At 43.0% G+C, this 27,565-nt stretch overlaps 1 protein-coding gene across 1 annotated transcript in view; it reads left to right on the plus strand.

Moving 5' to 3' along the window:
- Window positions 1–27,565, plus strand: part of LOC137426005 (voltage-dependent L-type calcium channel subunit alpha-1D-like) — a 545,673-nt gene that overhangs the window by 437,450 nt on the left and 80,658 nt on the right. Inside the window, 3 exon segments of the mRNA XM_078775346.1 lie at window positions 20,911–20,976; window positions 21,091–21,182; window positions 23,105–23,264. Coding sequence (XP_078631472.1) covers window positions 20,911–20,976; window positions 21,091–21,182; window positions 23,105–23,264 — 318 coding nt within the window.

Consider the following 27,565-nt stretch of genomic DNA (forward strand, 5'->3'; position numbering starts at 1 on the left):
GTTCGGGAGACACGCTACGAGGTTTCTTCCATCGCCTGCTGCCATCTTTGCGGGACGTCCTGGGACCGTGGAGAGCCGGACGGGGCCGTTCCTGGACGACCACGTCGACGCGTTTGGCTGAACATCAATCCATCTGCAATTCCCTGTGTGAGTGTGACGGGCCCCAGTCCAGGGGATAAGATAAGACTGATTAAGTGCTGCCCTGTGTCTCTGCGTCCCCGATCAATGTACATACGTGTGGGAATAATTAAACATGTGTTCTTTCTTTCTTCCATTCGATCGTTCCTGTGATTTCTTCATTGGCTAAGCGTGGTACGAATAGAACCGCTCAAATCGGGTTCCACTACCTAAACTGCATGGACCACGTGGTACTCAATCCGCTCGGCATGCCGAAACCACACGTGGCTCGTGCGAGGCTTGCTTCCTCGGTTCCGTGGCGGTGCAAGGAATTAGGTACGAGCGAGAGTTGGTCCCGAAACCCTACTTTGCGTTTGCCCGGAAGGGACGTTTCAAGTCTCGGTTCCATCAATCCCAGAAAGAACAAGAGGACTAATCCCCCCTTGGTCAGGGGAAGAAGGGCGGCGAAGAACCGCAACAATATATATATTATATATATATATATATATATATATATATATATATATATATATATATATATATATATATATATATATTTGGGTTATGTAATTTGGGTTTTAGAAGATGTAACGGAGTCCACGCAGGACTCAAACCCCCCCCCCCCTAACCCCCACCGCTTCAGTGAAGGATTGCGATTCATGGGAGGTGGTTGTGAAGTTTTGTTCTTAGAGTTTTGTGCCAAGGGCTCTTTTCAGGATCATCATTGAGCCCCATACAGCTTCCCTCCAACTCTAGTTCGCTTGTGGTAATGTTCCCAAGGATGGTTTTTAAGATCTTTGCAAGTTTCTTCTTTATCATTCCCGTTGTCCCAATTATCACTGGTACAATTTTGGTGCGCTGCCGCTTCCAGGATCTTTTGACTTCATTCTTGAGGTCTTGGTATTTGGTCATTTTCTTGATTTCTGCATTATTTAGAGTTTAGACCAAACTCTCTGGGTACTGATATCTCAATCAGAAATGCTATATTTTCTTTTTTGTTCCTGAGTATAATGTCCGGTCACAGTGCTTTGTTTTCCATGTTCACGCTGTATGAGATCATCAGGTCATATGTGAACATTATGTCCTTGTTTTCAATGATTGCTTTTGGTTCATGTTTCCATGAGTTTTGTGGAACTGGGATATTGACATTTCTGCAGATGTGCCAGCGGGTTACTCTGCATACCTTGTTGTGCCTTTGGATGTACAGCTGCTCTGACATGAGTTTTTTTAACATTCCGATAGGAAGTGACTCATGCTTTCTGTTTATACCTTGCAGAACCTACACCAATCCGATTGACTCAGTCCTGCCATGTTTTTAAATACATTGGTGTCGTGTCCTTGATCTTGGGCATTAATAATGATTTGTTCTCCGTCCCAGTTGAGCTGACCTCTTCGTAGCCATTCCAGTGATCCTTCTTTGTCTATCCCCAATCTGTCCAACTCTTTTTTATATTTCCATGCTCTTTTGTCTTTCTCCCAGTTGTCACTATATATCTGCTGGTATTTCATATTTAATTTTTCTTTTGTCTTTTTTGCAATCAGTGGGGTTGTATTTGTTGCTGTTTCAGGTTGGTGCGTGATGTATGTTTGTGTGTGTGTGTGAAAGAGATTGTGAGGAACAGAATTGAAAAAAATGAGATGTGTGAGTTCCTGTGAATGAATCTTTTGTTTATCATGGTTGAATGTGTGTATTTAATTTATCACTCCTTTTGCGGACTCAAATGGTTGGTGACATGTTTAAACTTGACGTGACGGTAGAGAAGATCTGGCGAGATGACACGGCTGACACTTTTTTGCATGCCTCCGGTACCTCAATATTTGGCACTACACAACTGCTCATTATTTAATCGCTGTTATGCCGTCAACCCTCCGTCTTATTTAGAGTGCTGTTTGCATTTATTCTGTTTGGTTTCACCAAAGCTTCAAACCCCTTTACCAAATCCCATGCAGTGAGCCCCGTAATCTGCCCTGCCAGCTGAGGGTGCTATCGAGCTGTCCGAGTGAAACAACTTGTTGTGATGAATGTTTGTACAATACAGGTAATTTCTGTTTTACACACCTTGTACCAATTACCATATGCATTCATGAGGATTATACGTGAGCTTATGACACACACACACACACACACACACACACACACACACACACACACACACACACATACACACACACACACACACGGAGGTGGATAATTTGGGAGGCCTCCATTCCATCTCGTGAAACACACCCAGGTGAGGAGATAGCAGCCAACAACAGCAACTTGCATGCACACACACATACACACATATACGCGTGTGCATGCCCACACCGTCATTTATCCACGCACACATGAGGGTGGATACTTTTAGACCTGGGAGGCCTCCATTCCATCTTGTGAAACACACCCAGGTGTGGAGATAGCAGCCATCAACAGTAACTTGCATGCACACACACATACACACATATTTCCGCGTGCGCATGCTCACGCCGTCATTTATGCACGCACACACGGGGGTGGATACTTTTAGACCTGGGAGGCCTCCATTCCATCTTGTGAAACACACCCAGGTGTGGAGATAGCAGCCATCAACAGTAACTTGCATGCACACACACATACACACATATTTCCGCATGGGCATGCCAACACCGTCATTTATGCATGCACACACGGGGGTGGATACTTTTAGACCTGGGAGGCCTCCATTCCATCTTGTGAAACCCATATATGGTGATAACATCCAATGACATCCTTTAGAATGCACCTGCAGAAATCCTTTAGAATGAAGCATGACACACACAACACACACACACACACACACACACACACACACACACACACACACACACACACACACACACACACACACACACAGACACACACCAAATCTAAATAGTCCACATTGGGAATTAGACAATAACTAGAGCTTTGCAATTGGACATTAACTAGAGGAAAAGTCCGTCAAAATGACAGGTGCACAAAACTCAACACAACAAAGAGGATTATCATACACTTGAAGTTCTGAATAATACATCTGATGAATTATTTGGAATCGCTCCCCCTTTCCTCATCCCCACTCACCTCGCTCCCCAACCCTATTTTCTTTCCCCTACCTCCTCTCTCCCATTCCTCCTCTCAACCACTTTTCACACCAGTAAACACATCCCTTTATTTGGGCGGTGTATAATGCCTCATATCGCTGCTGCATTCGATCCAGAAAATAATAGAAATAACTCGATGTACCTACATGAAGCATTAAGAATGACCACGCTGTGGTCACAACTGCGACATAATTTTCATAGGGAACGGGTGCTTCTAGAATTTAAAATTGGCCAAAGATACGTGTAAACATCCCCAAAAAGAATGCTATGTGTGCTGCTTTAATTCACTTTTATAGTTGACAACTCTTCTGAAAAATCAACTTCCTCACCCCCCCCCCCCCCCCCGCCTCCCATCCGAGCATTATATAATTTTTGAACAACCCTCTGCATACACAAACAAGAAAGAGCAATCAGAGATTGCAGACCCTTGCCATGACATGTTTTAGTGGTTTTAAGGCTTTTGTGTTAAAATAAATATGGCGGCTGAACCATGTGACCGATGACGTCATCATTATTTATTTTTTTCTCCTCCAATTTATCCATAGATGAGGCTCAATAAATTTTATCTTGATCGGATGAAGTTTTGTACTTGTCGAATTATGACGTCATAATGGAGGAACCTATGACATCATCATTAACATATTTTATTCCCCATGGAGAGTTCTTTACAATGAGCGATGTCTCAATTTTTTCTATGCAGTGCTTTCGGAGATTATAGAGGTGCAAAGTTTTTCTGTTTTTCCAAGATGGCGCCCATACCACTTGACCCATGACACCATAATTATCATTAAAAAATTATACAAGAGGAGGTGCACCTATTGTGAAAACTTCTTGTCAATCGGACTGACGGTTGCAGAGAAAATCATATTTATCCTGTGCAGACAAACAGACAGACAAACAGACAGACAAATGGACTTAAATGCAATCCCTCTTCTCTGGCGAGGGTAATTATGGGTGGACGTGGTGACCTCTTGTTCACACTTTTAGTTTACTGTACAGAATGGCCACAAAGTCCCTTTGCATTTAACAGTGTGTCCTCTGTTACTTATTTGTTTTATTTGTTTTCCAGGTAAGGCTTCAGTATGACGGACACCAGTGAGTACACGACAGGAGAGAGACTGATTACTTGGGTTTGGGTTTACAACCGCACGCGAGAAGGAGCAAGTTTTGAAGGCATAAGGACAAGATTTTCGCAGATGTTCGATAAGCCAGCTCCTACGCGCGACACGATGCGGGCATGGGAGAAGAAGGCTTCTTCAACAGGGAGTGTCTTTGATTTGCCTTGATTTAGAGCAAGGCTCTCCTGCAGCGATTTCCCACCATTAAATCGAGATGAACGCATATTTTTTTTCGGATGAGTGTGCTATTCACCTCAGCAATCTATCCACGAATGTTTCTTTTTGGTGCAAAGAAAATCCTCGTTTTCATGAGGAAAGTGAACAGCATCCTCCTCATGTCATGATGTGGGCAGCAATTTCAGAAGATCACTTGATGGGGTCAAATTTTTTCAATGCAAATGTCAATCACACTGCTTATTTTAACATGCTTCAGACGTGGTTTGTTCCACAACTGCGTGAGAGAGGTCTCGAGGCAACAGCTATCCTGCAACAAGATTGAGCACCAGCACATTATGCTCCAGCAACAACAAAACAACAACAGGCATTTTAAGGCCATTTTCCCTGCTATTTTAAGGCCATTTTAAGGCGGGGGTTAGCCTTGTGGGCCCCTTGACAATCTTCTCCATTTTGCCCTATTTTCTACATCTCCCCTTGTTAACCCCCTTGCCCGCATTTCTTCTTCCACCACCTTTAACCAAATATTTCTCGGTCTTCCCTGTCCTATACTTCCTTCTATATTAACTTCCATCACTCTTCTCAACCAGTCACTTTCATCCTTCCTCAACTCATGACCAAACCATCTCAACCTGTTTCTCTTCACAGCATCCATCACAGGCTCCACTCCCATTATCTTTCGCAATTCATCATTTGTCTGCCTCTCTCTCTCAATGATACTCCACACATCCACCGAACCATTTGCATTTGCCTTTCTGTCTTCTACCGACTCCTCTCCGGCCTTGCTCCCCCAGCTCTCTGTGCTTTGTCCCCCAAATATTCCTACAGGTCGCACAAGATGTGCCAGCAACCCTCTTATGGTTAAACTGCCGAAATTTCGGCTCTCTGCTCACCTTCACTCTTTCATTCCTCTTTTCTCCCGCCTCTGGAACAAACTCCCACACTCCCTTCAATCCCACTCCTCCCTCCAGGTCTTTAAAACAGCTGTTCACCACCATCTCTTATCTTTCCCCATCCAAAACCTTGATCTTTTCTACCCCCACTAATTCACCCCAGATCCACCGTGTTTGAAATTCCAACTTCTTTCCTGTAAGTCCTGGCAGTGTCCATATGTTTTATACCTCTCCCACCCTCCCCTTCCCATGCCTCCCCCCCCCCCCCAAAGCCCTCTCCCTCCCACAGATGTCTCGATGTCCCTGCTCTCAGATGTTGTGTTTGTGTTCCTCCCCCTCTCGCCCCATCTTGTCTACCGCTCCCCATGCTTTTTGTTTTATGTGTCGGTTTGTCTTTCTGTGTGATTAATGTTAGCTCTTTCACGAGCCTCGATCTTGTATACAAAAAAGAAAGAAAAAAAAATATTCCACCCTTTCCAGCCTTCGTTGCTGCTCTACGTTCATCACCCATGTCTCGCTCCCATAAATCATAACTCTTCTCACACATGCGGCATACACCTTTCCCTTCAGCATCAACGACACTCCCCTCCTCGTCAGCACGCCACTCAGTTCCCAAAACTTCTTCGATGCACATGTCACTCGAGCAACCGTTGCCGAGTCTGATCCACCTTTTCCATTCAGCATGTCTCCGAGGCAGCAAAAAGTTTTCACACCTTCCAGCTTCACGCAGTCTCCAAGATCCAACTCAACATTTCCTCCATCTGCAGCTCCCTCTGTGCACACCTTACACTTGAATGTAGCTGCCACACTGGTTAATGACCATCTCAGACCACTACATTTTTGATGAACCCACTCAGCACACATTGTACATTGAATGGAGTTCACTCCGAAACCCTTCCTGCACAGAGCACACGGCCACTTCCCAGTTCTTCCCACCTCACCACATGCTTTACCACTTGCCATCACCTTCGTTTTTCCGATATTCACCTTCAGACCTTTTGTCTCCATACATTCCTTCCACTTGTTCATCTTCTCCTTCAGTCCATCCATACTTTCCGCAATCAACACCAGATCATCTGCATACAACAACTCCCAACGGTAAACCCTCCTTTACGTTCCGAGCCAGCACCTCCATCACAGCTACAAATAGTAGTGCACTTAGTACTGACCCCTGATGCACTCCTAGTAGTGGACTAGATTCACCTCAAACTCACCACTGTTCCCGTCCTTCGTCCTTACAGCTGTGCATGCTCTCTCGTATATTGCCATCACAACTCTGATCAACCATTCCTCCACTCCTAACTTCCTCAATTCCCATTTCACTACTTCGTGTGGAACCCTATCGAATGCTTTCTCCAGATCAACAAACCCAAGAAACAACCTCTTCCTCTTCTCCATGTACTTCTCCTGCAACTGCCTTACAATAAAAAACGCGTCTGTCGTTCCTCTTCCTGGCATAAATCCAAACTGCATTTCGTCGATCTTCACTTTCTTCCTTATCCTCCTCTCCAACACCCTTTCCAATACCGTCATTCCATGCTCCAATAACTTTATCGCTCGATACGAGCCACAGTCCAGAGGGTCACCTTTCCCCTTGTATAGAGGGATGAGGGTACTGGTTTCCCAAACCACTGGAATGCGGCCTTCTTTCTCCACCAGATTACAGATCTCTGTCATTCTCTTCACACCGCAACTTCCCAGTGGTGGCTCCAGGTTTTACCCGACAGATGGTACAGGTCTCCACGACGGGTGGTACGCCGATTATGATTTAGTGGCGGTGGCATTATGACTGAAAATATTTGTTAGCTAGTCTAATGGTGAAGAATAGAATACACAAGCTGTGCCATTAAACCAAAAATCAATTTCATTTCTGTTCCATTTGAAAAAAGTTATGCTTCAGGTTTTCAATATAATTGCACTGTTTTATTCCAGAATCCTCTTTGAGAGTATTATGAAACTGCAGTGGTAACAGTGGCAGTGCGGGGGGCTTGCTTTCTTTGAAACATCTGATGAAGATCTGGCTGTTTTTTGGCTCCAGCCAACACAAACGTCGTTTTGGCTGTTTTACCTCTTTCAAAAATCGTTTTGTTATTAACTTTGCTGTGTTTTCTCGCGTAATCATTATCGAAAACCTCTTCACACCCCGGTCTCAAGGAACGAACTTCATGTCGTGATGATTTCGCCATGTTGCCCGACGAATAAGACAAGAAACGCGCGCGCATACCATGTGCGTTTAATTAAATTGGGTGGATGTGACTTAATAACTGTCATCAAACTTGAAGATCGATCGATGTGACCCGAGTACATGTAACATGTTTTGTCGGGGAATCCGAATTTGTCCCGATCGGGTGTTTTTATCTTGTCGGGGAATACGATTTATGACAAAAATTAACGATTTATTATTATTTCTTCCCCGACGAATTATTTGGCTTGTCCCCGACGGGTGGTACAGGCCTCCCCGACGGGTGGTCCATGGACCCCCTGGACCCCCCACTGGCGCCACCCATGCAACTTCCTGCTGCCTTCAACATATCTCCCACAACTTCCATCAGCCCTCCCGCTTTTCTACTCTTGATTGTGTTACGGATTCGTCACTTCCGTTGTTGTGGTTTTCATCCACTGCAAACATTTTTGATTTCATGTACTATTATTGTTGTCGTTTGGGGGAAAAAGAGATTACTATTTTCAAAAGGTAAAAAAGTTAATGTTTTAAATGAAACCGGAACCGGACGACGACGAAGAGGAAGGGGAAAAAGAGAGGGCGGAGCGAGTGAGTCGGACAAGAAGCCTAGCTGCTTCGAGGTCTGGAGCGAACGATTGGCAAACGAGAGTCCCGAGTGAACTTTAGGGTTTCCCGGGAAAGGGATTCCTGCGACAGAGTTGTCATCGCTGTGACAGATAAACCTGCGTGACAGGTTTTGCGGTTGAATTCCAAAGAGAATCGTTGGAGTGCCGTTACGCCATGAGAACGGGCCGTCGGCCATTTTACCTCGCGCAGGATTTGCGCTTCGCTCAAGGTTTTTCGCTTCGCTTCAACCATTTTCACCGCATTCAGACGTTAATCTGGTGTGCGTGTGTAACGTGGCTTTTGAGTGGGAAATCTGCGGTTCGCCGATTTGGAGCCGTGGAACGTCCATACCCGAGGGTGTGATTTCCCAGTCGCCTTGAGGGCGCCTTTGCGCTGCTTTGGCAGCGGGACTGTGACTGTCATCCGAACGGGATTCTGGTCTCGATTAGACATCGTTCTGACGATTACTGGAGCGGATCGACTTTGGCTTGATGCCGGAATAGAGACATTGGGAATCTTCTTCTTTTCACTCACTTTGAGCACAGTGAGCTATCTTGTACGAACCTGATGGTACCATCATAGGAAATATATATTGGTTGTACAATTGATTACTATTGTTGTTGTACTGTTATTCTTGTGTGATCTTAATACAATACTTGTTTTTTGGTAACAATTGGTGTGGTTTCACCATTGATCTTTGACATACAGAATAACACATCTTTCTGCCGTGACTCCTCTCAGGGCTCGGAGGTACACCGTGACCGGGGTTTGGGGAGGAGCATGTAACAATTGCTTTTATCGCTTCCTCAACTTCCTTCTCGGTTATCTTCTCTGCCGGTCCTAAAACTGGGTTACTCTCTATGTTGCCATCCCATTCATTGTCTGCATTCAACTGCATTTCCGTATATCTCTTCCATCTTCCTTTAATTCCATCTGGGTCCACAACGATTTGTCCCACTTCATCCTTCAAGCAACTCACCCCCAACACATCACACCTTTCTTTCCCTATCTGCTTTGCAATCCTGAATACCGCTCTCTGACCTTCTTCCGAAACTTCTTCCATGCACATTATGCTCTTGCAGTAAGAAAATATCTCGACGACCAATTCAGTGGACGATGGATTGGATGTGGATCTGAGATACTGTCATCTCCTCGAAGTCTGGACTTAACAACTTGTGACAACTCGCTTTGGGGCATTGTGAAAGAGGAAATTTCTCATCTCCACCTAACAACAGTTGAAGACCTCAAAACAGCTGTCTGGGGCTGCTTTTATGACCTCCAACCCTCAACATGGAAGAAGATGTCCAGAAGAACATGGAGACAAATTCAAATTTGTGCGGAGAATGGAGGGGAGCATGCAGATAAATTCTAACTAAATTCTAACTGCGTGCATAGGGACTTTGTGTCCACTCTGTACATTTATTTTATGTAGAACAAATCAATTGTACACAAAAGTTGAGGGGGAAAAGAACATGTAAATTGAGCAGACGACTTTCGCCAAGTGGTGGTACTGTTTTAATCAGGAGCAAAGCACAGTTTACTCAGTTGTGGACGAGGTAACAAAAAGACACATGTCGACCGCATTGTGAGTAATGGGGCTGATGAAATGGGATGATGTTTAACACAATATTACCACAGTACTATGCGTGCCGACGGCTTGATTAAACCTTATATTAATAATTTTTATTTCACATATGATAAGATTTTTCGGGGTCCCTCATCATGAGTAACACTTAACCCAAGCAAAGCCAATGGAAATCTGACACAACAAACCCGGGCATTGTATAATCAGCAAAGGCCGACAAGCCTCTTGTCGTAGGCCCACCAGAAAACCAATGATGGTGGCCATATTTCATCTGGGTGCCATGGTGGGTGGAGTCAAGCAACAAATATGGGTGGGGTCCAGTCGCTGTCTGACGAATGGGTGCACATTTCAAAAATCAGCCCCAACAAGAACCACCACAATAACAACAACAACAAGAACCATGTGCAGCTCTTGTAGACCTGCGACTAAAATAAACACGCGTACTGTTTAGGTGCATATATTTTAAAAAATTGTGGTTATATACCTGGTAAAAGGTATCACACGAAGGCTCGTCTGATAAGGCAGGGCATTTAATGACAGCAAGCTCAACAACACTAACTGCATTCAGGCTGCCATCTTACTCCCCTTTTCTGGAGCCCCACCTACCGCCCAATCGGGAGCAACTGCCAGTTACCGTAAAGCACAATATGCTACCAGATGGGTAGCATATTGTGCTTTACGGATTTTTCCGTCTTGGACGACTCCTCAATATACTGAGGAGTCGTCCAAGGATGCAGCGACGTGTACGCTCCCAATATGTATATACAGTCACGTGAAAAAGTAAGTACACCCCATGTAAAGTTTTGACTTTTCCAACATATTTCAACATACAGCTATTTGATCTTCATTTCAACAATATTGATAGATAAAGGTGATATAATATAACAAATATCATGAAACATTTACATTTTGTAGTCCATTGTATAATTTAAATAAACATAAATCCAAATTTCGCATGTGGAAAAAGTAAGTACACCCTTGGCTCTTATAGGTGGTATTGCCCCCTTTGGCAGAAACAACCTCAAGTGGCATTTCTTATAACTGTCTACTCGTCTCTGACATCGACTGGGAGAAATTTTTGCCCACTCCTCCATGCAGAATTCTTTCAGCTGTGCGATGTTTGAGGGGTTTCTTGCATGCACAGCTCGTTTCAAATCCCCCCACAACATCTCGATGGGATTTAGATCCGGGCTTTGACTTGGCCATTCCAGAACCCTCCATTTCTTTCTTTTCAGCCATTCCTTGGTGGATTTACTGGTATGTTTAGGGTCATTGTCATGTTGCAAGGTCCACCTTCGGTTGAGCTTCAACTTTCCGACAGATGGCCTCACATTATCCTCAAGCACCCTCTGGTACAATGAAGAATTCATCGTGGATTCTATGATTGTGAGCTGCCCAGGCCCTGATGCAGCAAAGCTGCCCCAAACCATAATATTTCCACCACCATGCTTTACAGTTGGGATCAGGTTCTTGTGGTCAAATGCTGTCTTTGGTTTTCGCCAAACATGTCTTCTGCTACTGTGGCCAAATAGCTCTACCTTTGACTCATCTGTCCAGAGCACATTGTTCCAGAAGTGCTGGTCTTTGCCGAGGTGTTCATTGGCAAACTTTAGTCTTGCCCTGATGTTATTTCTGGACCAGCAAAGGTTTCCTCCTGGCACACCTCCCATGTAGATCTAATTTGTGCAGCCTCTTTGTAATGGTAGACTCGTGCACTTTGACATCAACAGTGCCAAGAGCTACATGTACGTCCCGTGATGACATTCTGGGGTTCTTAGAGACTTCTTTCAGCATCTTGCGGTCTGCTCTCGGGCTGAACTTGTTGGGGCGGCCTGGCCTGAACAAGTTGGCAGTTGTTTGGAATCTTCTCCACTTGTAGATGATCTTCCGGACAGTCGAATGATTGATTTCAAATTGTTTGGAGATCTTTTTAAATCCCTTCCCAGACTCGTAGGCATCTATAACCTTCTTTATGAAGGCCTCAGAGAGCTCTTTTGATCTATGCATGGTGACGCCGCACACTTCAACAACAAAGAGCAAACCAAACTAAATGTCTGAGGTTTAAATAAGACAGGTTCCTCCAAGATCCTCTCCAACGATGTTCTAATCATTTGCACCTGAGTTGGTGCACCTGATTCTAATTTTAGGTATTTGAAGTAGTGATAAATGTCGGGGTGTACTTACTTTTTCCACATGCAAAATTTGCATTTATGTTTATTTAAATTTTACAATGGACGACAAAATGTAAATGTTTCATGATATTTGTTATATTATATCATCTTTATCTATCAATATTGTTGAAATGAAGATCAAATAGCTGTATGTTGAAATATGTTGAAAAAGTCAAAACTTTACATGGGGTGTACTTACTTTTTCACGTGACTGTATATACAGTGCATTCAGAAAGTATTCAGACCCCTTCACTTTTTTCACATTTTGTTATGTTGCAGCCTTATGCTGAAATCGTTTAAATTCATTTATTCCCGCATCAATCTACACTCAATACCCCATAATGACAAAGACAAAAGAGGCTTTTAGAAAGTTTTGCAAATTTATTTTAAAAAAAAAACTGAAATATCACATTTACATAAGTATTCAGAACCTTTGCTTTGACACTTGAAATTTAGCTCAGGTGCCTCCCATTTCTCTTGATCATCTTTGAGATGTTTCTACACCTTGATTGGAGTCCACCTGTCGTAAATTCAATTGATTGGACACGATTTGGAAAGGCACACACCTGTCTATATAAGGTCTCACAGCTGACAATGCATATCAGAGCAAAAACCAAACCATGAGGTCGAAGGAACTGCACATACAGACAATGTCCCACATTAAACGTCTCTCATTCATGTGTCTGTCATGCCAGGACTTCTGCTTCGCTTGGACCCTGTGGACCTTTGCAGACTCATCTGACTGTAATAGGTCAAGGTGGGTCTTTCGTTTCCTTCCCAACAAAAGCTCTGATGATGCCCTTCCAGTGGTCCCGTGGGATGTTAACGCAGTATTTGAAAAGTAATCAGGCCACATTCGACTCAATGCTACCCTGTTTGAGCTTTGTCATACCCCCCTTGAATGTTTGCACTGAACGTTCCACCAACACACTGAACCCTGGATGGTACGGTGCTGAGGTCAGGAGGGAGATTCCATTGACATCCAAATACAGGCAAATCCTTGAGCATAACCTGCTTCAGAGTACCAAAGACTTTAGACTGCAGTGAAGATTTATGTTCCAACAGGACAATAACTACAAGCATACAACCAAATCACCACTTGAAGAGCTTGAGCAAATCTGCGAGGAAGAATGGGAGAAATGGAGTTAAACACAAATCCAGATGTGCAAAAATGATACAGACATACCCAAGAAGAAACGAAGCTGTAATCGCTACCAAAGGCGCTTCTATGAAGTATTGACTCAGGGGGTTGAATACTATTATGTTTGTGGGGTTAGATGATGGAATCTCATAGTAAAGATAGGATTGTATAATTATAGCATGGACCCTGGACACGTTGGAGCGTATTGATGTATTTAAGTCGGGGAACTGTAGCTTATGATTGTTTATGTGTCTTCACACAAGGGGTGAGGCAGTGATAACTAGTTAAGGATTAAGGTTAGTTTTCCCCAGTATGTGATTTCCCTCTGTGACTTTCCCTTTACGTTTTACATTTACAAGGCAGGCCATGCAAAACATCTGTTTAAACAACAACAATCATTCCCTGCAAGCCAAGCAGAGCCGTTTGGCAAGTAAACCCTGCCCCACCAACCTAATAAGGAAAAAGGCCACATCCCCAGAGTGGCATGAGTGGTGTGGAAGAGCAAAGCTGGCAGGCCACGCCCCGAGCTTCATGATTGTTCAGGGTGACGTCATGCAGAAGGTTCTAGTGAGAAACGACGGTTGGACAAAGAGTCGCTCTCTCGGTAAGGGTGTTTGGAGGGAAACGGACGTTGGTGGAGGAGCTGCTTCTTTTAGTGTGTGTGTGTGTGTGCGCCTGAGAGAATCGCTTTTGGCGAGTCGGCAGTAATTTGAGGAGGTTTCGGGCACTGCTGAGGTCGTGGTGGACTGGGAAGCGCGTTGTGCTTCCCCAGGACGGCAGAGGCACCCAAAAGAGGCCCGCCCTCACAAAGTACCTCACGTTCGTGGCATGGTGAGGGGCGACTCCACGGCCATCTTGTGCGCTTCCTGCATGGTGGCATCGAGTTTCCACAGCCACCAAGCTCCTAAAAGTCCTCGTTGAGGCCAAAGCTGAGTGCCGGCCGGAAAAAGGGATTTTATTTTATTAATCTGTCCCCTTGTCTGTATTTGAGTGCACGTGAGGTACCTCATTTAGAATTTTAGTTTTACCGCAACATTAATTTTGACATTCTCGTCTCATTTATTTTCAGAAATCATAGTGTTGAATTTTCTTGGTCGTGCTTGTATGTTTTGTGGGTTCCGGATTAAACCCATGTACTTCTGTTCAGGTAAGCACTTTGCATCCTTTCCTCCGTGCGTGACAAACCAACCACCAAATTCGGCTGCCTGCCTCGGAATTAAGGTCCGTTCCAGCTATTCTTCCATGGCTGGTGTTCATGGGCTATGGACAGGACAATACTTATGTAAACTAGATGGTATTCAAAGAATACTTAGCCTGCGCGGTCAACTTGTTGCGAGCCAACTCTTCTGTTTTTGAACATTTTTTTTGAACATCCAATATGGCTGCCAGGCCACGTGAGCGATGACATCAAAAATTTATATTCTCTAATATAATTGTAGCATAGATCATGCTCAATACATTTCAAAACTGATCAGACTAAGCGTTGTCCCTGTCGAATTATGACGTCATAACTATGGCACCAATGACGTCATCGTTAACAACACCTATTCCCCATATGGAGTTCTTTACAATGAGCCATGTTTAAATTTTGTCCATGCAGCGGTTTTGGAGATATGGAGGTGCAAATTTTTTCGGTTTTTCCAAGATGGCGCCTGCACCACATTACCTATGACGTCATGAATATCATTAAAATATTCCAAAGGAGGAGGCGCTCCTATGGTGAAAATGTCGTGTCCATCAGACCAACACGCTGAATTTTTTTTAATAATGATCGGATGGATGTGTTGTATTTGTCGAATTATGACGTCTTAACAAAGGCACCGATGACATCATCATTAACATATCTTATTCCCCATGCGGAGTATTTGACAATGAGCCAGGTTTCATTTTTTTTCCATGGAGTGGTTTCAAAGATATAGAGGTGCGAATTTTTCCCAGGATGGCGCGTGTACCACGTGACCTATGACGTCATAATAATCATTAAAATATTCTACAGGAGAAGGCGCTCCTATGGTGAAAAGCTCGTGTCACACGGACCAACGGTCGCCGAGAAAATGAATTTTTAAAATGCACACACGGCACACGTACACACATGAATGCTTAACCGCGGATTTCGCTTCGCGACCACAGGGTAATTAGATATTTCCGTATTTCATTTTTTATTACTTTGTAAAAGTTTCTTTTTAAAAAAAATCGACTTCGACGTTGAGGGGTATTATGTGTAGATCAGAGACAAAAAATCTCAATCTCAATGGAATCCATTTTAACTTCAGGCTGCAACACAACAAAATGTGAAAAAGGCAAGGGGTGTCAATACTTTCTGAAGGCACTGACTATATTTGCATGTTTTTGAATACTCTCCACATGAGCTTTCCACTTTATATCTCTTTGAATATAAACACCTTAGACTTTCGCCGTGCATACTTTATGGAGCTGATGGTTTCCGCACAAATGGCTCATTTGGAGGATCTCGCATCAATTAAATATCCATTTTGACACATTTTGACCGGTTTAATCTCAAATTATTACATTGAGACCATTTCAAAAGGTTATTATCTGCTAATTATATATTAGAAGGTTGGTGTGATTGAAGCCATTGAACCAAAGTCAAATCATCTGCATATTTAAATGTATGCAGTTCATCAGATGGTAGTGCATATTTAAATGTGTGCAGTTTATCAGATGGTAGTGCATATTTAAATGTATGCATTTCATCAGATGGTAGTGCATATTTAAATGTATGCAGTTCATCAGATGGTAGTGCATATTTAAATGTGTGCAGTTCATCAGATGGTAGTGCATATTTAAATGTATGCAGTTCATCAGATGGTAGTGCATATTTAAATGTATGCAGTTCATCAGATGGTAGTGCATATTTAAATGTATGCATTTCATCAGATGGTAGTGCATATTTAAATGTATGCAGTTCATCAGATGGTAGTGCATATTTAAATGTATGCAGTTCATCAGATGGTAGTGCATATTTTAATGTATGCAGATCATCAGATGGTAGTGCATATTTAAATGTATGCATTTCATCAGATGGTAGTGCATATTTAAATGTATGCAGTTCATCAGATGGTAGTGCATATTTAAATGTATGCAGTTCATCAGATGGTAGTGCATATTTTAATGTATGCAGATCATCAGATGGTAGTGCATATTTAAATGTATGCAGTTCATCAGATGGTAGTGCATATTTAAATGTATGCAGTTCATCAGATGGTAGTGCATATTTAAATGTATGCATTTCATCAGATGGTAGTGCATATTTAAATGTATGCAGTTCATCAGATGGTAGTGCATATTTAAATGTATGCAGTTCATCAGATGGTAGTGCATATTTTAATGTATGCAGATCATCAGATGGTAGTGCATATTTAAATGTATGCATTTCATCAGATGGTAGTGCATATTTAAATGTATGCAGTTCATCAGATGGTAGTGCATATTTAAATGTATGCAGTTCATCAGATGGTAGTGCATATTTTAATGTATGCAGATCATCAGATGGTAGTGCATATTTAAATGTATGCAGTTCATCAGATGGTAGTGCATATTTAAATGTATGCAGTTCATCAGATGGTAGTGCATATTTAAATGTATGCAGTTCATCAGATGGTAGTGCATATTTAAATGTATGCAGTTCATCAGATGGTAGTGCATATTTAAATGTATGCAGATCATCAGATGGTAGTGCATATTTAAATGTTTGCAGTTCATCAGATGGTAGTGCATATTTAAATGTATGCAGATCATCAGATGGTAGTGCATATTTAAATGTATGCAGATCATCAGATGGTAGTGCATATTTAAATGTTTGCAGTTCATCAGATGGTAGTGCATATTTAAATGTATGCATTTCATCAGATGGTAGTGCATATTTAAATGTATGCAGATCATCAGATGGTCGTGCATATTTAAATGTATGCATTTCATCAGATGGTCGTGCATATTTAAATGTATGCAATTCATCAGATGGTAGTGCATATTTAAATGTATGCAGTTCATCAGATGGTAGTGCATATTTAAATGTATGCATTTCATCAGACGGTAGTGCATATTTAAATGTTTGCAGTTCATCAGATGGTAGTGCATATTTAAATGTGTGCATTTCATCAGATGGTAGTGCATATTTAAATGTGTGCATTTCATCAGATGGTAGTGCATATTTAAATGTTTGCATTTCATCAGACGGCAGTGCATCATTGATCATTGCTAAAAAAATGATGGGTCCCAAGCATGTTCCTTGTGCAAGTCCTGCCTGCATTAAGCGATGCCAAATCAGAGACAGTCACATGGTAGTAGAGGGAGGTACGCCGAGATCAATGAGCTTTGCGATGGCATTTGTGTGATGATTTGATCAAAAGCTTTTGCAAAGTCCGTTAAAATTACAGAGGAAAATGATTTTGCCTTTTCCGCATTGACGTATATAGGATGTACCATGTTTATGAGGCAGTGCGAGGCGGAAAGCATTTTACGCTTCTCAAACTGGTGTGGAGCAAGTTTTGCAGTAATGTCATTTCTTTCATGTCAGTAATGTCTCCAATTTATAGATAAGCCGGTGTGCATAAATGAAGCAAAAACACGCATACTGCTTATGTGCATATGTTATACATCGTGGTGGATACCTGAGATCATTCCAATTGCACTGGGCCATGGATTGACACCCACGCCTGAAGCCTGCCGTCTGTGCTGCTTTAAAAAATGGCGGCGCATGATTTTAATTGTGGGAGGAGTCAGGCTGTCTGTCCAGTCAAGTCCTTCGATGATTCACCCACCGATTTACTTATACATTATACATACATACATACATGCATGCATACATACATACATACATACATACATACATACATAGTCCAAAGACAGTTTGGTTATTTAGATATACTAGTACACCCGCAGACTCTGGGAGGGGCAGGAAGGGTCATTCCTCTTTGGGGTATGTAGATTACAGTCGATCTATGGTCAGGTCTCAAGAACATTGGGTGTGTGTTCATTTACCAAGTTTCTTGTGGAGAAATCACCAAGTGGTTTAAGCTTTCGAGCAAGCACTCCATTCAAAACCGTTAAGGAACGGCTGGCTTGGCAAGTGCTAGCTAGCTGCTTGGTAAAGGAGCACAACCCAAGCTTCTCCCTTTCAGTTTCGTATCAAACAGCAGCAGCGAGTTTCAAAAGTTCGCTACGAAAAATGCCACGGTGGTGGCAGAAAGGACCATGTTATTAACCCAACATTTGTGGGTTATATAGAGTACAGTAGATCTTCACTCAGTTCTGCAAGTAAACCTTTCTTCACAGATGTTGGGATTCCTCCAAATTTCTTCATTTAGTGTTATAAAGAGCATTAGCGACTGTTTAAAAAGCTAAGCATACGTGTTTGTGGTTTATAATATTTTTACTTCCTGTAGAAGCCGTTGCTCCCACGGAAACGCCATTATTACTATTAGCTATTTATACACGTTATCACTGCAGGAAAAACGCCTTAGGGAAGTGGGACATTATTGGTATTAATATTGTTTTGTAATAACATTAATAATATACGATTATCATTAATTTTGTTCTTAAAAGCATCTTTTGAAAAACGCCATGATAAATCTTTTTCTTTGGACCAATGCCACGATAAAGCTAATTTAACATTTATATACACCTCAACGTGCAACCCCATTGACGGCAATGGCGGGCAAACTCGCTCGGGGGGAGAAAACCCCCTTGGGGATGGGGGCAAATGAATGCGCTACAACCTTCTTTGTGTAACCCTTGGTCATCCTGTCAAGTTTGGTTGAGATTGGATAAGTAACGACAGAATGTATTGGCATCAAAAATTCATCAGACAGACACAAATGGCGTATTTTAGTTTGATATGATGATTTTTTTATTTTCCTTTTCTTCCCAACCCCTCCTCCATTCATCCTTACAAGTGTCCCCTTACTCCCATCATACGCTCCACTCCATATACGGCCTCGATCCCAAAATGTATTTCCATTCTCTCCCACTCTTCCCACACTCCCTTACATTCCTTGATCTCTCCAATCATCCAGCATGCTTTTCTTTTTCTCAACTTTCTTTTTCTCAACCTAAGCATCCTGCTCCCCTGAGTGTACATAATAAATAAATGTCCTATAATTACAGTAAATGAAATGCGTCCCGTTTAATGTTCACATTTGTACTTTTTATTAAATTACCCACCATGCCCACGAGAGGAACTTAGTTGTTACGCAGCCGATGATTTGCTGTTTGTATTTACATTATTAGTGTGACTACAACGTTCAGGTGATCGCAAACGCGTCTGCGACATTATAGCTCCATCAGCGGATGCCATTAGACAGGTCGGGAGGAGGAAAATCTTTCGAGGATGAAGATCAATTTCACGCTCGTGTCGTCAAGGACGCGGTCAGAGAGCGTTGCTTTGATCAATGGCCCACGGAGGTGATATTATTACAGTGTTGTGATGATGACGTTGAGGTTCCACTTCGATTTTTCTGCTTTCGAGGTAGGGATATTTATCATCAGGACGGGTCAACATGGCGTAGGAATACAAGTAATTGCACAGCTCTTGCACAGAGTTAAGGGATAGTCGATGGGGCTTTCTAGAATCTCCCTTTGATCATCCTTTTGCACTCCCTTTGCTTTTCGTGTTTGGGAAATGTCTACGTAGCGGCCTTCATTGAGGCTTGACCGTCAATCTGGATGCGTTTGGATTCCAAGGGATGTCACAGCCGTCTGGGTTTGACTCCATTATCCTCCTGTCTGGTGGTGAGGTGCCAGGAGGGGATGCTGCACTATCCAGCTCAGTGCGTTATTACCTCCGCCACCAAAGCTGGACGGAGGATATGTTGTCACCCCTGAATGTTTGTCTTTTTGTCTGTCTGTCTTTGAGCACGATATCTCGAAAAGTTGTGGATGGATTATGACAAAACTTGGTGGACGAGTTGGTTAGGTGACAAGATTCAGGTCCAGATGCAGATCCGGCCTATCGGTGGGATACAAAAGGTAAACTGTTCAGCCTGGCGGGGTTGTGCGCGCTACTCAGTGCCCTACTTTTTCATGATACCTACAGTGACGTTTCGAGGAATCAATCCACCGAATCTGAAAAATGGATGTTGAAGAACCCCTCCTCCATGATAAGTACTCAGGCTTCTGGTGAAACTGCCAAAATTAAGACTCTCTATTCACCTTCACTCCTTCGTTCCTCTTTTCTCCCGCCTCTGGAACAAACTCCCTCACTCTCTTCAATCCCACTCCTCCCTCCAGGTCTTTAAAACAGCTGTTCACCACCATCTCTTATCTTCCCCCATCCAAAACCTTGATCTTTTCTACCCCTGTTAATTCACCCCAGATTCACTTTTTTGAAATTCCGACTTCTTTCCTGGAAGTCCTAGCAGTGTCCATGTGTTTTTTTTGTTGTTGTTTTTTTACCTCAATCCCATGCCTCCTCCCCCCAAGCCCTCTCCCTCCCACAGATCTCCCGATGTCCCTGTTCTCTACTGTTGTACTTGTGTGCTTCCCCCTCTCTCCCCATCTTGTCTCCCGCTCCCTTTATTATGTCTTATGTGTACGTTTTTTTTTTTGTCATTAATGTTAGCTCTTACACGAGCCTCGATCTTGAAAAAAAAAAAAAAAAGGCTAAATATTGAAATGCTCATGTGTGCACGAGGGCAGCGTTGAGATTTTCTGGACTGCAACAACCACAGCAGCCTCTCCATGAACAGTCAGGTTCACCTCCAGGGGGAGATGGATCATGTGACCCTCTGTATGCAGTCATAGATCTCAGAGAATGTATGACATATAGGTCAAAGGAACACGATTCTTAGCCATTCTAACTCACTTTTTGATCTCTTTTCCTTCCAGGCGTTGCCCTACGTTGCCCTTCTCATCGTCATGATGTTTTTTATATACGCTGTGATCGGAATGCAGGTGAGAATCCCTTCCCTACACCTTGTGCTTCTCTCTGAGGAAGAACAATACCAGTAACGTTGCTAACTGCCAGACGACAGCATTCTACTGTCATCTTCGAATTGTCATTTCCAGGTTTTCGGCAAAATCGCCATGCAAGTTGGGACACAAATAAATCGAAACAACAATTTCCAGACGTTCCCACAGGCCGTGCTGCTGCTCTTCAGGTGTGTACTTGTTGTGCCCGTACGTTGTACACAGCGCCGGACAATCGTTGTACCACGACGCGTCCGCTTCTTCGTTATACGGCTGTGCATGCTGAGTGCCCAGGAAATACCCTTTGCATTGCCCCTCTCCACAATGCGCCCCCCCCCCCCCCCCCCCCCCTGGAGGGTATTAGGATTGTTTTGTTGGGTCAGGATTCAAACCCAAACTCAACCGTTCAAAGCGGAGAGCGCCATGCCTCCGAGCTAGCTTGTCAAGCAAAATATTCAAATATTACGACAGGTAATACAAGGCAATTTTCAAGAGCAGATGGATTAATTTTTTTAATGGACTGATGTTTAAGCCAAACATTCGTTACCCTAACAAAGCGCTGTTTGTGCCCTCCTGCATGGCACACATTGGCACACACCGCGTCGTGCATCATTTTTTTTTTTTTTTTTTTTTACCTCCACCACCAAAGGTGGATGGATGGAGGTTATGTTTTCACTCCTGTCTATCTGTCTGTCTGTTTCTTTGTCTGTCCGTTTGTGAACAAAATATCTCAAAAAGTTGTGGACGGATTCGGACGAAATTTGGCAGAGATGTGGCGTATGTGGCAACAACGAAATTATTAGATTTTGGTGAAGATTCGGATCCGGCTACTAGAATTTTTAAAGTGATTCTTCACCATTGGGAGATAGGGCCAAAAACGACACGTAGCAGGATATCTCAAAAAGTTGTGGACAAGAAATGTATAAATTTTTTTATTATTATTATTATTATTATTAATTTTTAATTTTTATCATTATTATTTATTATTTTCATTTATTTTATTATTATTTATTATTTAAAAAAAAAATTTTTTTTATTTTTATTATATTTATTATTAGTTTTTCATAATTTTATATATATATATATATATATATATATATGTATATACATATATATATATATATTATTTTATTATTATTATTATTATTTTTTTTTGCAAGAGACATCCCCATCCTCCATCATTGCCAAGTCGATTTCAGCTGCTTTGTGCTTTTAATGCGCAATTTACTGACCCGGGTAGACATCCGTGAATAAAAGCATTGCAAGGAGTCTTTTTCATGATGGATTCTTTAAAAAAAAACGTCCAATCTTTTTGGCAATTGCTCTGGAGGAACGTGGGTTCTGATATTGAGCCTTGCTGCCTTCAAAAAGGGCTGAAGAGCCCGGATTTCCGTTATGCATTTAGGTCGTGGACTTGCGGTTAGTGGCTACTTGTGGTGAGTGGGGGTGTAAGAGGTGTAGATGTGGCACAGGCGTGATGGGCCAAATAGCCTCTTCCTGTGCCAAAGTTCCTTTATACATTTAAGACCGAAAGTCATTGCGCAAGAGGCTGAAACGAAAAATGGAGAATTAATTCGGAAATTGCAGGCTTTGAGTCCTGTGCAGGTAGAAAAGAAAAAAGCCTCGGCTTTTGGCTTATATGTGGGAGATGAATTGGGGGATTATGTCAGTGAGATTAAAATACCTGAATTACACCTGTCTTATCTCTGAGCATACTGTTTAATAATGATATGCAAGTTTTAAAAAAACATTGAAGGTGAGCATAGCAGGTATTGAGTAATATGATTGCGCCAAACTCAAAGCTGTGGGTTTATATAAATATTTAACGACTTGAGGACAGCAGAAATGTTGGTCCAAGATGAATATTCCTCATTAGCATCACTTTTGAGAGTTCTACTGAAAAAAGCTAAAAACGTCTTTTCTTAACTTTCCCTATTTTGCACCAAAGTTCCTGAAAATGTGTACTATTTCATTTAATGATTTTATTTGCAAATGTGCTTCTTGAATTGAGGTAAATCAGACTGATTGGGAGATGGTAATTGATTGCTGGAGTTGAAGGTGACCTATGGAGGATTTCAACAAAAAATGGGTTGGGGGCGTCTTGCTTGAATAGGTGTGCCACAGGTGAAGCGTGGCAAGAGATCCTCCTTGCCTGCATGGCTGGCCAGCGTTGTGACCCGGAGTCTGAGTATGAGGAAGGTCAAGAATTCACGTGTGGGAGCAACTTTGCCATCATCTATTTCATCTCTTTCTACATGCTCTGTGCATTTCTGGTAGGCCTTCACACCTGCGCTGTACATTTTAGCCAAGAACCTTGCGGATAATATGCCCAGTGAATGCAATGACATGTGATAACCAGCTTACATACCCATGTTCAGCTAAGTTGTTACCCTGCGCTCGCGAAGCGAAAAGCGGGGTTAAGCGATCGGGTTTGTGTGTACGTGTGGCGCATGTGTCTGCATTTTAAAAATCCATTTTCTGAGCAAGCGTTGGTCTGATTGACACGAAATTTTCACGAAATGATCACCTCTTTTACATGATTTTTAGTGTTAATTATGACGTCATAGGTCACAAGGTACGGGGCGTCATCTTGGAATAAAGTTGCACCTCCATATCTCCGAAACTGCTCAATAGAAAATATTGAAACATGGCTCATTGTCCAAGTAATCCCCATGGGGAATAAGATATGTTAATGATGATGTCATCCTTAATTATGTCATCATACTTTTGACAAGTACAATGCTTGATCCGGTCAGTATGAGAAAAAACTTTTCTTTAAAAACGTTAGTCAGATGGAGACAAATTTTTCACCGAAACTCCTGTACAATTTTTTAATAGGTCACGTGGTACAGGCGCCATCTTGGAAAAACCGAAAAACGTTGCAACTCTATCTCCGAAAGAAACTGCTCCATGGAAAGAATTGAAACGTGGCTCATTGTATGCTCCTTTTTCAAACGTCATTGCTCTTCTCCTGCTCCAATCGGTTCTTCTGATCATGTGCTTGTTGAAGTGGATATCTCTCTGGCCATTCTCAGAGAATGTCAGCATCGTCGATGCTGAAATGTCAGCATCGACGAGTCTGGCATTTCACTCAGGCTGACTGGCACAGTCTTCAAGCAGCCATCAATCATCGGGACTGGTCTCCCATCTTTACTGCCTCTGACATCAACTCTTCCTGGGAATTCTTCCAAAGTAAACTGCTCTCTCTCATGCACAGATTTATCCCATCTCGTCTTCAGCTGTCATACCCTTCCTCCCGTCCATGGCACACTGAATCTTGTGGTGAGGCAGTTGCCCTGAAACAACTTGCCTTTGCCTCTTGGAAGGCAAATCAAATGGAAGGCAATCTCAGTTCCTTCCACCAAGCTCGGAACAAGTGTGTGTCTACCCTCAGGAGAGCCAGGAAGCACTATCTCTCCACTCTCAAGACTGAACTCACAAACCTGTCTCCCTCTTCCAAATCCTGGTGGCGTCTGGTCAAATCGGTTTCTGGTGTTTGTTCCCCCTCCATCCCCTCCCTTACCTCAAATGGCTACACAGTTGACACCACACGTGAAAAAGCCGAATGCCTCAACTCTTTGTTTGCATCAAAATCTTGTGTCCCGAACCAGTCTCTCTCTGTTCCCACCTTACCCAGTCGAACTCAGCTGCTCCTGGAATCTGTGTCCTTCTCTCCTGACGAGGTGGAGAGGTTTCTGTCAAACCTCGACTCTGATTCTGCAACTGAACCAGACGGCATCAGCCCATGGGTCCTAAAATCCTGCTGTGCTACTCTTTCACACCCTCTCTCTGTTCTCTTCACCCTCTCTTTTGCTCAGGTCATCTGCCATCAGCTTGGAAATCAGCCAACATCACCGCTTTACACAAGAAAGGTGCAAAAACAGATCCTTGCAACTACAGACCAATCTGGCTGCTCCCAATAATCAGCTAATTCTTGGAATCCATCATTGCTTCGGACATCAAATCCTTCCTCTTCTCCAATGGCTTGATCTCTGATCATCAGAGCTGTGTCCCTTGACATGTCATGTGCCTTCTATACGGTCTGGCACCCCACTCTGCTCATTAAACTCTCCTCCTATGGTATCCATGGAAATCTCCACACATATCTTGCGGACTTCCTCTCTGGTCATAGTCAACGTGTGGCCCTGAATGGATTTCTCTCTTCTCCCCTTCCTGTTCAGGCTGGAGTTCACCAAGGCAGTGTTCTGGGCCCTGTGCTTTTTCTGGTCTTCATCAATGATCTCTCCGACTCTCTGGAAAATCCTCTCTATCTCTTTGCTGATGACTCCACTCTCTGCTGCTCCATTCTTCATCCCTCAGATCGGCAGCCTGCAGCCTCCTCACTCTCTGCAGACCTGGACAAAATCACAAACTTGTCAAACAAGTGGAACATGTCTTTCAATCCTGACAAATCTCACACACTTACTATGTCTCTCCAAAAAGACAGACTGGACAACCCTCCCATCTACTTTCTCAACAATCCTCTCCAAGAAGTTCTGTCACTCAAGCTTTTGGGTCTCACTATCTGCCATGATATTTCCTGGGAAAAGCACATTTCCAAGCTGGCCTCCAATGCCAGTTGCCGACAGGGCATCCTCCATCATGTGAAGTCCTTCCTTGGCACACCTGAGCTCCTCACCACATACAAAGCTTTCCTCTGCAGCTCAATGGAATAATACTCTCCCCTCTGAGCTGGTGCTCTTGCCTCACACCTATCTCGGCTTCACGCTGTTGAAACCAAAGCTTTCAGAATCATTGGAATCTCCCGCGATGAAGTTGATTGTGAGGGCCTTTCACTCACTCACCGCAGGCAGGTAGGTGGTCTTTCTGTCTTCTACCGACTCCTATCCGGCCTAGCTCCCCCAGCTATATCTGTGCTCTGTCCCCCAAATATTCCTACAGGTCGCACAATATCTGCCAGAAACCCTCTTCTGGTGAAATTGCCAAAATCGAGACTCTCTGCTCACCTTCACTCTTTTATTCCCCTTTTCTCCCGCCTCTGGAACAAACTCCCTCACTCTCTTCAATCCCACTCCTCCCTCCAGGTCTTTAAAACAGCTGTTCACTACCATCTCTTATCTTCCCCCATCCATTTTTATCTTTTCTACCCCCGTTATTTCACCCCAGATCCACTTTTTTGAAATGCCAACTTCTTTCCTGGAAGTCCGAAGCGTCCATGTGTTTTATACCTCTTCCACTCCCCCCCTCCCCCTTTCCCATACCTCCTCCGCCCAAGCCCTCTCCCTCCCACAGATCTCCCGATGTCCCTGTTATCTGCTGTTGTACATGTGTGCTTCCCTCTCTCCCCCCATCTTGTCTCCCGCTCCCTTTATTGTATGTTTTGTGTGTCTGTCTTTTTTTTGTGATAAATGTTAGCTCTTACACGAGCCTCGATCTTGTTTGCAAAAAAAGCTAAATATTGAAATGCTCATGTGTGCACGAGGGCAGCGTTGACGTCATTGGAAAGAACTCCATATGTGGAATATGTGTTGTCAACGATGACGTCATTGGTGCTGTCGGATGTGTATCAATTTGAATGTCCGCACACCAAGATAAAATTGAATATGTTAATTCTCCAGAAAATATTTGCTTGAATACACACAAGGATTACAACAAAGTTTAACAATACTATGCCGGCATACATGACCACAAAGCATCACAAACGTTTCCCAGAAATCTTCTGTCCAATTCGGTTGAATCCCGTCTTTGAAAGTGTTTCTTGAGACAAAAGGAATTTTTCTGTGCTTTGAGGCATCAGACTGGAAGATGAGAGGTCGAACAAGGGGTTAGGGATTTGAGACAATGTGTCGCCATGAGCATGGTAAAACATCTGTTATTAATTCAACTCAAGCCATTTGAGATAAGTTTTTAAAGATGAAAGGAATACACACAAGGTGTTTTGCAGTGCCGGTGCCAGAGGATTCTTGTCGGGCGAAACAACTTTGTTCTTTTACATATCCCTGTTGTAACCCATCTGTGGATCGGTCCCATCGGCCGATGGGTCTGACCCATCTGTGGATGCACGAGAAATGACAATGCAGACCCATCGGCCGATGGGTCTGCGCCATCTGCGGATGTGTTGTTCACCTTGAAGGAATGTGTATGCATCATAATTCATCTCTGTTAAATTCTGTTTAACGTATTGTATCCGTATTCCGTAAATTGTATCCGTAATTGTATCCGTATTGTATCCGTAAATTCTGTTTAACGTATTGTATTGTTTGTGTTAAAAATCATCTCTGTTAAATTCCTACCACATGTAATTCCAATGACTGTGTACCTGATTGAAGAGCACCATTCTGTCAACACATTCCTTCAAGGTGAACAACACATCCGCAGATGGCGCAGACCCATCGGCCGATGGGTCTGCATTGTCATTTCTCGTGCATCCACAGATGGGTCAGACCCATCGGCCGATGGGACCGATCCACAGATGGGTTCCAACATCCCTTCTTTTCACAGATTATCAATATAGCCTTTATTCCAAAGTATTTCAAACTACAGCAACACACAATATCTATAATTCATAACTCAGATTACTCAAAGATTTATCACTAACTAGCCGAAAGCACCG

The sequence above is a fragment of the Myxine glutinosa genome, chromosome 4 (genome assembly GCF_964187855.1).
Source record: "Myxine glutinosa chromosome 4, kmMyxGlut1.1, whole genome shotgun sequence".
NCBI classification, from domain to species: Eukaryota; Metazoa; Chordata; class Myxini; order Myxiniformes; family Myxinidae; genus Myxine; species Myxine glutinosa.